We start from the raw sequence: 13872 nt of genomic DNA on the forward strand, positions 1-13872 counted from the left end.
GCAAACCACAAGATCCCTGCTTTGCTCAACTCACGCAGTTTTCCTTGTTAGGATCAAAACTGTATAGCTAGATAGCTCCAACATTGCTCGCCATTTTCGTTTCACTGGTAATATTTTTTTTTTTACAGACTCGAGGTCCAATTATAAACATCGCAACCATATGGTGAAACATAAAATACAGTCATATATAATAAAATCACCAGTAAAAGTACCATGAAAGTAAGGAAATACTATGAGCTGGCTGGTAATTTTGGGTTGGGGGTGTGAGTCTGTAAACTAGTGGAAGAGCGGGTAAACAGATGGATAACGGGAAGTAGGGGCGGACTTCGTGCTAACAGTCTTGGCTACAACTCCGAGATGAATTTCTAGTGAACTACTGCCGCCCTGCAGAAACTATGTCCAACACAGGTTTTTGGCTAAAGATGGCATAATGATAATTGAAATACCCCTATAAAATAGCCCAAAACATGACCAGAGTGGGCCTTTAAAATGTGGCCGCTACTTTCTACAATGCCTCGACGGGCCTCGACAACCAAAAAACCTGCAGCACCCCTTCGGGTCAACCCCCCCGTTCGAGTGTATGTGGCTAAGACTCAACAAACCTGCCAGATTAGTAAAGTTTCTCAAATGCCTTTCCCAAAAAAAATGCATTAGTGTTACTAAACGGCTGGGTCTGTTACATTAAAACCTGCCAACAGGGAGACAAACAACTCATACAAAATTTTCAAAGGTGTCCCTGGGCAAAATATCTAGGCACCCCACTCTACAACCTTCCTAACATGTAAGGAGCCCTTTTAATCCCCTCCAGCCACTTTATTTCTCCCTCCGCTGCTGCTATGAACACATCAAATGTCAGTTTATGCTCCGCTACCTTCAGGCAAGGCTGTGAACCTGCCCTTCAGCAAACAGGCTTTGCCCAACCGTTAACCTGCTTTGCCACCACTAAGGCCTCCTCTTCCCATTAGCTTCCACAGACATTAACGCTACTCTCATTCCAGGCATTACCTCTACCCCCCCTGGACAAAGGTATTTAACCTCTCTAAAGTGCCAGCTCTGCCCAGCAGATCTGGTATTTATGGAAGACGTTGGTTTTTTACAACTCAGCGTTCAAACATACGCAAAGCCACATGCACGTTCGTCAACAGAGAAATAACCCAATAAATGGAAGTGTGCTTATGTCGAACCTGTAGAATGCTGGTGCTAACATTAACCTTTCTGGAAATGTCACACAAGAAGGGTCGTCTTGACAATAGGCATGCGATAAAAACATTATTTATACCACAATCTGAGAGGAAGAGAGGAGGACGAGGAGTAAAATCCTTTGTACTGATGTACAATCTTCCCTCTAAAGCTGGTTTAAGATGGAGAAAAGTTATTCACTTTCAGTTGCTGTTATAACATTTTGCTTTTAACACTGAAGCAGGCAACCTTCCCTGTTCGCCGCTGTTGATTAATGACCTCATATTCTGTTAATTAGACCTTCAGCCCTAAGGCAGAAAGATTTAATTTCCCCTTCATCATCATCAGTGAGGACAAAAAAAGCCCAACTGATTAAAAAGGAAAAAAGAAGGGAGAGGAGGATTGTTAAGACTCCAATGATCAACTTTTCCTTTTAGAGTTATCAGAAAAATACACATTGAGTTTACAAATAAAACCTTCATATTTCTAAATCTGATTCTTAACCAGGTAGAAGGAAGTTTCCACATTGGTTAAGATTAGGGGAAGAGGGGTACTTTTGGAATATACAATTGTAAATAATAAACTTTGTGATTTCCCAGACAAAAAAATGTTGTTGATAGTACATTTCAGACTAAATATCTTAATTTTTGAAATTTAAAATACAACTATAACACAGTTCTGTCTATTTTGCCGATACTTGTTGTGCAATTTTGCATTTTTTTACTTTTATTCGTTCATCTTCACAACACATTGTTTTCTGAATCCTGATTGGCTGTCGACTACTGTCAGTCATTCTCCTCTGTGACGTCATCTTTGTCAAATCTACATTAATCTTTGGTTGGCAGCAGAACTTTGTCTTCATTGTTTTAAGGTTTCACTTTGAGAGTTTAAAAAAGAGAGAAAGTGTGAAAACGTTCATGTCTGTCTGGAAAAAATAGATAAAGTGTGTAGTGAAAGGGTTTTACAGCCTTAAAAAATTAAACTCATTTGCAGATTTTGTCCATCTAGGTTCATTTTTACAAACGTTAAGTCCTGCGATAAACAAGGGAACGCTGCCAGTATGGAGGTAGAACTTTTCTCACTAAAAATCAGCATTTTATTTGTTTATCAATTATGTACTGATCTAGTCTACATTTGGGTGTTTTTAAAGTACCCCCCCCCCTGTACAATAATTAATAATTACAAAAATTTTCCTCCATATTTTTAATCTACTTATTTGTTTGCTTGGCTAATTTGGTGATTTATGACGTATATTGTTACTTGTTTTTCCCTTGAGAGCTACTATGAAGGGTGAGTTTCTCTGCAAGATTAATAAAGTTCAAATCAAGTGAAAGAAATATAAACAGGAGGTGTGCAATTAACTCTATAAGCTCCTTGAATTACAGACAATTTGCTCAATTAACATAATTTCAATGGATTCTGAAGCTGAGAAAAGCAGCTTTGCTTTATTATGCTTTAAACGTTACTACTATAAAGTGTTGCATATTAGCTGCTTTTCTCTGGTTTTAGAATCTGTTGGAATTACATTAATTGCCCCAATAGTAGAGGAGTTTCAAAGAGAAAAATTTAAAAACAAAATCAATTATATCTTTCTATTGAAAAAGGAAACCTGGACTTTTAGAAGAAAGTAGCCTGTTTTTATGAATACAGCTCACAATATATTTAGCACATTTGGTGCTCTCTGTGCGTGAAGATCCACAGCTACTTCATTCTCAAAGTTATTTATTTTTAATTGCATTCCTAAGAAACAAAGGCTGTCAAATACAGCAAGACCTGTGTGACTGAAGGGTTAGGGTGTGAAGGCTCCAAAAATGGATTCTTCCAAATATGAGGTAAGTCATACATGGACCAAAAAGACACTTTTTATTGAGAAACTAATTTGTAATTTAAAGAACTGAAACAACAAGTAGACATCAAAGATAAGACGCCTCACCTTTCGGCAGGTCTGGTGAGATATATGGCACTTCCTGTGTGTTGATGTGCGTCCAGTCAAAGTCATCGTAAGAATCTTGTTGGTAATCGCACTGAGAGAAGCCTTCGTCAAAGGTACAGCTTCCTGCAAAATGGAAAAAAAAAACATTCATGTACTTATAGAATTCCACCCAAACGTGTGTGTAAACACAATTATTGAAGCACAACACATATTTTTCCAAACCCTTTTTGATTTTTCCCCCCCTTTGCACTGTTTATTCCTACTGGCTACAAAAAAAGAGGTGACGTTTGATGGCAACCATCCATCACTCACAGCCAGAGAGCTTCACCTCTGACTCAACCAGCACGCCAACAGATCCTTCAGCGGATCATCTGTGCCCATCGCCACAACCTCAGGACAAGCACGTGCGACTGTCGGCCGCTGGCTCCGCCTTAGCAGGAAGTCGCTCTGTCATTTGTCACTGACAGCAAGCTGATCCAACTAACCTGCAGTGAAATGTAGCTCATATTGGGAATGTTGCTGATAGCAAAAACACGTCGGCCACTCTGAGCTATTTGAGTCACGGTGCTGCATGGTTGATGTAAAAAAATTGCTAAGAGAAGCAACAATGACATCAGTGTTTTTAGAGGTCGTTCTTAGAGACATTACCTAAAGTTTAAGTTTTAGAAAGAAGAGAAACTTTCAAATAAAACAAAGAATATGAAAAAAATGAGTCATTTCTACTTATTGCACTAGTTTTCCTATCACTGTAATCAAAATTTACACATTTAGGTACCTAAAAATGAAAAAAATTCAAACCATTTGTTTAGAACTAGCAAAGAAATGGCTGTATAACTTTCAATTTGTATTAATTTTATCCAACAGTTAGCTTCTTTTAGCTTATTTTCCCTTTTTAAATGCTTGGAACTCCTTCGATATCGTGTTATAAGGTGTCTTGTTAAGTAAAAAGGACTTGCTGCATGGACAGACCATTTTACTGCTTTTTCAGTGATATATTTTTAGAAAAAGAAAGGATCCCAAATCTGTTTTTGTAGACAAAACCACATTAAAGTGCAGACATTTAGGAATGAAATGACGTTGATCAAAGAAAACCTTCCGTTGAGTGACAGAGCCGGACGTGCAATAACCATAAATGCCAAAATGCAAATGCGATGTTCAAAAAAAATAAAAGAAGGTGTGAGTAAGAAGACCACCTTCGAGCACTATCATCAACCAGCAGAGCCATCAATATAAATCTCCTGACATTCAGTTAGTGGTACAGCTTTGCTACCTGTGTCCTGGAGCAAATAGTGGTGGCTGTGATGGAGAGCAGAACGACAGGCTCTCAGATACCCTGCTGAGCTCCCACTACAAAGGCATACCAAGAGGTGACAGACGCCGCCAGAGGAGAAACAAGTTAACATCAAACTAAGCGACTGTCTTAGGCTGCCGGCTGCACGGCTGGCTGTGACTTACAGCCTCGGAGGGGGACTGGATCACATTCCTTGCAGCATTTTTCTTTCAACTAGCCTCTTCTTGAGCACTTCACTTCACTCCCATTCACTTCAATTAAGCCTTTGTCACGGCATGTCATAATAATAATAAAAAAACGGAACAAGAGGACGTGATTCAAAGCGGCGCGATGTTAAAGCGGTTCACAGGAGTCTACAAAAAACATCAGTGAGAAAACAACAAACTTCATGCTGTGGTTAACGTTTATCTCTGTAATCGGAGATTTGCAGGCGAGACTTTTGCATGTGTGCCGTTTGTAGTCTGTTTAGAGTCTAAACACACTTGATGGTGGGTGTTAGAAGGAGCTTTGGTTCAAAGCACAATGTAGCTTGTTTGGAGGCTTTGCAGACCGAAAAGGCGTGGTTCGTCTTTGACGGCAGATCAGGCCATCTTTTATTCCTTAACAGTTTAAAGCAAGATTCTCAGAATTTAAAGCATTAAACTCATTTGGAAGCTGCTGTAAATCGTTTCTTTTAAGGTTTTGTGATGAAAGTTTTAAAACGTAAATCAGTCAAAGAACTGCTTCTACAGTCTCAAAGCTCACAAAAACTTAATATTAAAGTAAAATTAACCTCATGTCAAGAAAGACTGTCTTATTTTCTGGCTTGTTTTTCAAGTTTTTCAATAACAAATAATTATATTTCGAGAAATATGTGACTATTATTTTTGTAAAAAAGGAGTTCTTGGTAAAACCCTTTTCCGTACCCCATTTGCAGACGCATTTAACGAATCAAATAAATCCCTTTATCCATTTGACCAATCGGATAGACCCCTTCACGTTGTTGACCAATCAGATGGAACCCTATTATGTTAGATGTTTGTCTCCTATGTCGACAAGGGTCATTTGGAGTATAATTTTTTAACAGTTGCAATGAAATGGGAATGATTGTTTTGGTTGTTTTGCTCTTTGTTTATATACAGCAAATTATATCGTTATCGCAATATTAATCACCAATATCGCATATCGCGAGTTTTCCTTATATCGTGCAGCCCTAGCGTCTGGTAAATGTATCGGAATAATGTAAATTTCACCCACTTATGGCATACAGGTGATCCTGTCTTAAGGCCCGTTCACACCGGGACGAATTTCGCGCGCGATTTTCGCCGACGTTTAACGCCTCGTGACTAAACAAAGGGCACCAATGAGAGTGTGCACACCGACGCGAAAAAACGCCACGCGTCAAAGCGTCAAAAAAAAAAAACCCGCCTCGGGTTCGTTGTTTTTTTTGACGCCTCGCGTCGAAATCTATTCGACCAATGAGAATGGCGCTTTTGCACACGTGTCTGGAGCTTCTAAAGTTACAGTAAAACACCACTTGGGGGCGCTCAAACACAAAACTGCCTTGCTGAGCACACATACCAGCGAAGAAGATAGACGTCAAGTAGCGTCTACACTGCTGCGAAGAAATAATGACGGACATTTTAAAATATCCCCGAACCAAGCACCAGTTGGAGCTACTGGTGCTTGAAATATTCATGTTTTCTTTGTATTATTCTGACAAGCGCGTAAATACTTGCTCTCTTCTTCTGAGTGAAAAGCGACTTTAAGAAGCGTAAAGTTGCGCAGCGCCACCTTGTGTACAGGAGTATTTCTGTTTACATTAAGCGCCATCTAATGTCAGGGAATGAAATTGCATGTTCGCTCGGCTCATCGTCAGCGAAAATCGCCTGGGTGTGAACACAAAAAACGTGGCGAAAAACGCTGGCGAATAACGCCTGGCGAATATTCTTTCCGGTGTGTACGGGCCTTTATGGTGTCCTGGTTAGTAAGGTGCGCGTATCGGCTCCTAACTGACCGTAGACAAATGCTGCACACACAGAGTGTGCACAAGATACGCAAGCGCCTGGAGGATGTCCACACAAACTACGCTAATTTTTTCATTTCTAAGAGTCAGGGTGCACAAAGAGAGCATACTCGCAGACTCCGTAGGGTTTGGTGGGTATTAAAAAATGAAAAAGGCGTACGCCGTGCCTGTATTTGCCCTACTTCCCCCTTACCTTGTTTAAGTCCGCTACGACCATGTCCGCTTTAAGTCCGCTCGCACCATGCTCGTAAAGAGAAATGTGTGTGAACTTTTTTGCTCTATGGGTTCACCAAGCGGTCCACGACCTTGACATTTCCCACGTCCCCCGTACAGGTTTGGCCATTTTTCACTTGCAGACAGCCTGTATCCACCCTTAAAGACAGTTGTGACTAAGGCCTTAAATGAATGTCTCTCCAGTTTGGTGAGTCTGTTTTCACATGATAGAAAAAAAACCTTTGTAGTAAGAAAATAGAGTTCTTCCAGCTAAAGCATAGGAAAAAGCATTTTTAGATCTATTAGTTTTTATTTTTCCCCCTTTTCTTAAACCAAAACTTCCTAGTCATGCAAAAAGCTCTGAGCTTTGTCCTGTGAACTACATGCGTGAGTGTGTGTCCAGATGGATGATTATCACCACCTTCCACTCCATTCACAAGGGCACACAGAGAGGGAGAAACTAACTGCATGCTAATCACTTTCTAATCAGCTACTGTGATTGGTTGCCTCTCTAATGAAATAATGGCTAATCATTTGCATAATAAAATAATTAGAATGGCTTGATAAAAGGCTCAAGGGCACACGCGCACACATAGACAACATCACACAATCACACAGGACTTGTAGCCGTTTTTGAATAGGTTGCTGAATGGCATCAGACACAACATCTGCCACCAGCATTCACAATCATTTTGTGGTGATTTGCATTGACCTCCATGTATGTGAGGAATATGTGGGCTTTGACCTACACTGTACAAGAGCGTGGATCCAAACAGGCCTCTTGGGTTCCCCGCAAAGAAGGGACCAGTTAGATTCACATTAGCTGAGATTAGTTTGAATTCCAAAGAGTAATCCAGGTGATCTGGAAAAAGGTGAACAGAATTTTTCTGTCAAGCTAAATATTTTTATTGAAGGTTTTTCTAAGAAAATAAACCAAAAATAATTTCTCTGTGTCAGGCACACTAATGCTGGGCCAATATTTATTACATTTGCAGTGAATTTGACTTGCGTTTTAGTACTTTTTATGTTTTTAGTCCTCCAGCTCCTAATGCTTCTGATAATCACAACTTTTGGCTTGCTAGGGTGACCATTTAGCCTAACAGATATGTAACAGCTTCTTCTCAAAGTGCTTTTAATTTCTCTCTGCTTTTTGTTGTGTCTTAAGTTTCTTTGGGGGCAGCAGTGGTGAAGAGGTAGAATGATCAGAAGGTTCGGTTCCTGCCCTGCCTGGCCATGTGTCAAAGTATCCTTGGGCAAGACTTCGAACCCCACATCGCCTCTGGTGAGAGTTTGGCAGTGAAGCCGCCATCAGTGTGTAAATGTGTGTGTTTATGGATGAATGGGACTGTGAAGGGCTTTTTTCTTCTTCTAAGAAGGTAGTAAAGCACCATATAAGTTTACGCCCTTTACCACTTCTGGCAATCCATTTTGTGAGATTATTGCTCAAAAAAACGTCCTTTTCCTTCTGTTTTCTTCCTCGCTTCAATAAAGCTACTTTGTGTTTTTGATTCACAGAGGTTATGATGATTTGGTTTATCAGACTCACTTCTCCTGGGGAGGAGGCTGCAGGACTCAATTATATCCAGAGAAACCCCCTTTGGATTTGAGGAGCTCGGCTCCTGCTTGTTGGATTCATCTCCGCTCCCGGCAGTCACTGTGTGCGTATGACAGTGTTTGATTGTTTGGATTCGTCGTTGATCCTGGAGTTCTGCTCCTGGTCATCCAGTCGTATTTGAAGGAGCAGCATTCTGTTGACATTCTGATCGTTGAGAGCCTGCTGCTGTCTCACTTTTTCCAACCTGTGCTGGATCTTCATGGAGTGATATTTCTGCCACCACGTTGCACACAAAACTTTCTAAGTTGCAAATGAAAATATAAAATATTTGCTTTTCAATTATTTTTTATTTTGCTTTCATTTCATTTTTGCTTTCAAAACATTTTTTTTTGGTTTCAAAAACTTTTTTTGCGTTTGCAAATCTGGACAAATCAGCAGCTGTTTGATGGCGGCTTCGTCACGCTAAACTGAAACTAATGTCAGCAAAATCAAAGACAGGAAAAAAGCGAGATTTGATAACAAGGCATGGGAAAACTTGTTTTCCGAACGCAAAAAAAAGTTTTGGAAAGCAAGTAAAATATTTGAAAGCAAAATAAAAAAATAATTGAAAAGCAAATATTTAGTACTTTAATTTGCAACTTGGAAGGTTTTGTGCGCATCGTGGTGGCAGAAATATGACTCCATAGATCTTCATAGCTCTCCCTTCCTCCTCCAGAAAATCAAAGGATATCTTGATGTCATCAACTGCATCCATAGTTTAGCTTTACACCAATATGGTGAGTTGTGAAAGGCAGCAGTTCGTTGCAACCCTGGTGTTGTGTTGTTGACCCGGAACTGGGTTTTAGATTGAAACCGATTAACCATCACAATACAAATTCTAAACTGTGTAGTCTTTAACAAGACACAATATTGCTTCAAGATTAAGAGGATTCTTTCTTCTTCTTTGAGGCTGTTAAACACTCCAACAGATTATACAAAATAGCAGTTCCTTCAGAGTCTTGCATGTCCATGCATGCCAGTTTTACAGCTGCTTCCTCCTGTTCAGGGCGGTCTTCCCCAGCCGACTGGGCCAGGGGCATAGTATTTTAGACTGTCTCTAAAACATAAGTACTGGTTTACTACAGGGGCTAAAGCATATTAGCGTCAAACTTGCTAAACAAAAGCTACGCAGCTTTGTTTATATACAGCAGATCAGCTGAGCGACAGCAGCTGTTCACACAATTTGTTTTTGCCTACTGCTGCCTTTCTAAGAGATTTACCAAAGGTGAAGAGACGGTTAAATATGCAGCAAAATGGTGGTGATCAACATTTGTTAGTTCATTGTTAGAATCAAAGAACTGTCTATTCAAATCTCCTGAAAGGTGGCAGCAGAGGAGAGGAACATTGTGTTTTTTCTGACGATGGAGGACATTTTTTAAGGAAATTTAACTTTCTTTATTAAAATTGTTGTGAATCAGGAGCAGATGAAAAACTGCCATTGGAAAAGAATCAACACTGTTTTTGTGTGTGGCTTAAATCATAATCAAAAAACCACTAGGAACACTTTAAAAATGGATAAAATATTTGGAGTGGAACTTTAGTTTTGTCCAAAGGAACAAACTTTTTAAACTTTTACAAGTTTGACTTTAGCTGAAAAAAACTCCTCTACAGTATGCGTAACACGCACATATGATTTATATCAGCATATCTATGAGGTCATGCGGCTCAGTATGAAAGATGTTCAAGTGCATATTGTGCAGAATAAGAGATATGCAAGTTCACTAAATCATAACCTTGTCAGGATAACCTTTTGGTCGGACTCCCTTCGATTTCAAGACATTTATTCAACACGGCCTCCTATCTGTCCATCTTTCAGCCTCTCCAACACTATTCCATTGTGTTAGGAGTTGAGCGGGTAAAGAACATTTTCACGTTCTGGCCCTGATTGGGAGCTGAGGTGAAAAGAGATGAATGTGTTCAGGATTCCTAAAGCCCAAGCAGCAGAGACACTATCTGATTCCCAAGCAAATTCTGCCTATAATCTATGTTAAGTAAAAATCTGAGTCTCCCTCTCATCACTATATCTGTCTAGAATTTATCAGAAGAGCTCTGTTTCAGACTGAAGCCAGAGATGGTATCAGCTGAGAGCAGATAAGACGACACAGAGCGTGGAGAAGATGTAAACTGAGAGAAAACGTAAAAAGGCGCAGATAAGGAAAATGGAAAATGAATTGAAAAATGCGTATTGAGGAATTTACACAAAGCATAACAAGCTTATACGATAGAAACTTCATTTTTTTTCTTTTTTTTTTTTGTGTCATTGGTTTTTAGTTTTATTCCAGCAAAGTTCCTGAAAGAAAAGAAGACTGCAAATGTTTCTAGAACTTAATTATTTTCAAGGATTAGTAATTAAACGGTTATTGAATTTTTTGTCTCTCCATATGTTAATTAATTGAGTTAGATGACCTGGAATTAAACATTTTAAACCAGTAAATCCCTCTCGTTTCAAATATTCAGCCCAAATTAAAGCAGCAAACCCAGAAAATATATACTGCAAATGCTTTAACAGTTCAATTATGCCATTTAGAAACTTCCAATCTCTTATCGTTGCTTTTTGGCAGTGCATTGTGGTGCTTTACGTTTCATTTTTCTTCTTTTTGTTCTAAGAAATTCTTTCTTCAATTTGTTTCAAGGACACTAATGAAGTTGTTCCTCATCATGGACTCTCTGTGTGTCATCCCCTCTTTTTTGTACTCTGTTACTGCACCATGTTTTCTCTCTGCAGCTATGAGAATAGGTGCAATAGGTGACATCAAATAGTCACCTTGTACGCGCGCACACACACACACACACACACACACACACACACACACACACACACACACACACACACACACGTGAACTCTTCTTTCACGCTTTAGCAGTCGCTTGCAGCGCAGCGCAATGCCATCAAAGCCAAGACCCACACACACACACACACACACACACACACACCTCGCCTGTTAAACATACAGGATTGTGCCTGTGATCACACACCCAAACGCAGGGTAACACACGGGCACGTGCACGGATTCATGCACACTCAGAAAGGTACTTTAATTGGAAGTGCTGAAGGCTGAAGAATTTCTCCTTCATCTCACAATGCTGTAATTGAATCTGAGACGTGTGTGTGCATGTGTGTATGTTCGGCTGAATCAGGGGTTTGAGTAAAACATAAATGTGTTTTTTTTTCCTCTCTCTTCTTTCTGTGACGGGCTGCTGTCCTTCCATCCCTGAGTGACCATCTCCACTCTCTGTTGTCCTTTCTTGGGGGTTAATTAATTGAAACACCGGTACTTTATGATTGTCCAAATATTTCCTTTAGAAATTTGACATTGTCTGGATTTTTGTTTTTTTGTTTTTTTAAGAGCAAACTGGACTTACGTCCCTGGTATATAGACTAACAAACCATGCTTGTCAGTTCAAATTTTCAGTTCAAAGTAGAACATTCTTTATGTTTGTAGCTTTTGCTATGGTGTCATTCACAAAAAAATATGAATCAAGGACCTAAAAGTACATTTTAAAGGAATGATCACATGTTCGCACCTGGAGCAAAGTAAATCCTTTCATCTGGGGATTAATCTTACTTTTTTCTTGGTGGCGCTGATGGAGATTTTTTATGTTTATTATCTTTCCGTGCAAATTTCATTACACCTTATGTGACACTTGACACAAATCCACAGAATCTCATGGCAAAGAGCTCAAAGTGTAACCAGGATTGATTCATATCTCATTTATCCGTCAGTTTTCTATCACGTTCTCCACTTAAACCACAGTCAAAGTGTTCATATTGAGACAGATTACCTGCAAATATCTACTTCCCAATTCAGGTAAAACTTATTTTCACTCAATTAACTCCAGGCTTACTTTGAAGGACCATTGTGTCATTTTAGATCAAGATTTATGTTTTGATTACATGACAAACAACTCCCTAGATGATACTTGCACATCAGAAACGTGGAATATAATATTGAGCACCAAAGTGAGACAGAGACCAAAATGCATTAAAACCACAGGATTATTGCTATATCACTTTACCCAGGGCTCAAAATATTACCGAAAAAACCTCAGCGCTGGTCCTACAATGCAGCTGTTGGTACAACCAGCAGCGATCATGTTTCTCTACTCCCTTTGCTGTCCATCACTTTAATACAACAGTTCTACAATGGTACAACCCTCATTGTGATAAAATTCTTCTAACACCATTTTGGCCAACAACAGCTCTCTGAAAATGTTGAGCCTTAGTCACATGCCTGTTTTTGGGTGATTCTGGTCCATGGAGGGTCGCAGGGAAGAGTGGCCGCCTTAAGGGGACAACAGGTGTGCCTGGAACTCACATGCCCCCTCAAGGGACGTCACGACAATGGAACCTACCACTGTTGTGCATGTGGTAAGTCTATCTCGAAGTGTTTTTGAGGCTAATGACGTATGGGTGAAGCTGTCTTACGGTGCCCTTATTTCACACTCTAGTCATTATTAAGGTGCGACTACTAGCCCCTTACTAAACAGGGTGTGAACGTTATTTGTAAGTGTGTCCAAGGCTTAAGGTTGGTGCTCATTCCAAGAGTCTGAGTGCATAAAGGGGAAGGGAGGCTTTGGATCTTAGCCTTCTGCCCTTAAGACTGCTGTTTAGGAACAAACATGACCACACTCCAGAGGGGAGTTTGCCTAATCACAGCTGGTCGGAAAATAGCTGTTGCAGTTCCCAACTAAAGGCACACTTGTCTCGCCAAAAGTCAGCCTTTCATGTCATCAATGCATTGAGCTCCCACCATCATTTGTTAACAGTCACTGCGACACCAAGAGTCCTCTATGGGAAAATCCTCTTCCCTCTATCTCAGTGGGAAGAGTGTTAGAGGTCGAAACCTTTCATAGACCCTATCTTTATGATATTCATCTCCCTCCTGTGCTTTCTTGGCCTTACGCTCTGTGTCTATCTCTCCATCATTAATCTCTATTACTATTCAAATGCTGACATTTAAAGCAACTTCACAGGCGAACTGGCTGGCTGGCAGATAAGGCACTAGAAGAGTGGGAAGGTTTGGAGGGAGATGATAGATGGAAAGGGTGGCTTGTAATTCATGAGGAATATTATGAAATCCTCACTTCTTCTTAGGCCCCCCTCCCTCCTCACACCTCTCCATCTGTGAATGAGTTCACCCATGAGCCTTCAACGGAGTTGGATTTCAGCTCCCAGGAAAGCTGAACCACCTCTTTTTTGCATTTCTATTCACCCAATTATCCCCCCCCCACCCCCCCACACACACACTCACACACACACGCCCACCGTTCTGCTCTCTGACCCCCTATTCAGCCAAGATGTTTTTGTCTATTACAATGTTTCAGGTAAACAGGTTTTACCATCAAAGTTGCACTTTTAACCCTCCATTGTGAAACAAGGTGTGAAATAAGGTGATCCTTTAGGATCTCCGACACACTTTAGCTTTTAGTCAACTGTTCCTTCATTTTCTGCAGCAATAAAAAATGAAAAAAGGAAGAAAAAAAGGTTTATGATTCGTAATTAAGTGTCAAAATGACTCTGGAGTTCAGAGGCCCATAATGTCATATACCTTACCCATAAACCACCTTTGCAATTAGATCCCACATCAGGATGTGTCACTGAGAATGAGTCAATGGGGAGTCATTTTTGGAGTTTCAGTCAGCACTGATCTCAAACC

General features: G+C 40.1%; 1 protein-coding gene across 47 annotated transcripts in view; it reads right to left on the bottom strand.

Annotated features, from left to right (window-relative positions):
- Positions 1-13872, bottom strand: part of ptprk (protein tyrosine phosphatase receptor type K) — a 113209-nt gene that overhangs the window by 64793 nt on the left and 34544 nt on the right. For all 47 annotated transcript variants that reach the window (XM_078942945.1, XM_078942944.1, XM_078942932.1 and 44 more), the window contains one exon: positions 3113-3235. In XM_078942945.1, coding sequence (XP_078799071.1) covers positions 3113-3235 — 123 coding nt within the window. The remainder of the gene's footprint in view (positions 1-3112; positions 3236-13872) is intronic.

Source organism: Oryzias latipes, chromosome 24, assembly GCF_053564925.1.
Source record: "Oryzias latipes strain Hd-rR chromosome 24, Olatipes_Hd-rR_3.1".
NCBI lineage: Eukaryota > Metazoa > Chordata > Actinopteri > Beloniformes > Adrianichthyidae > Oryzias > Oryzias latipes.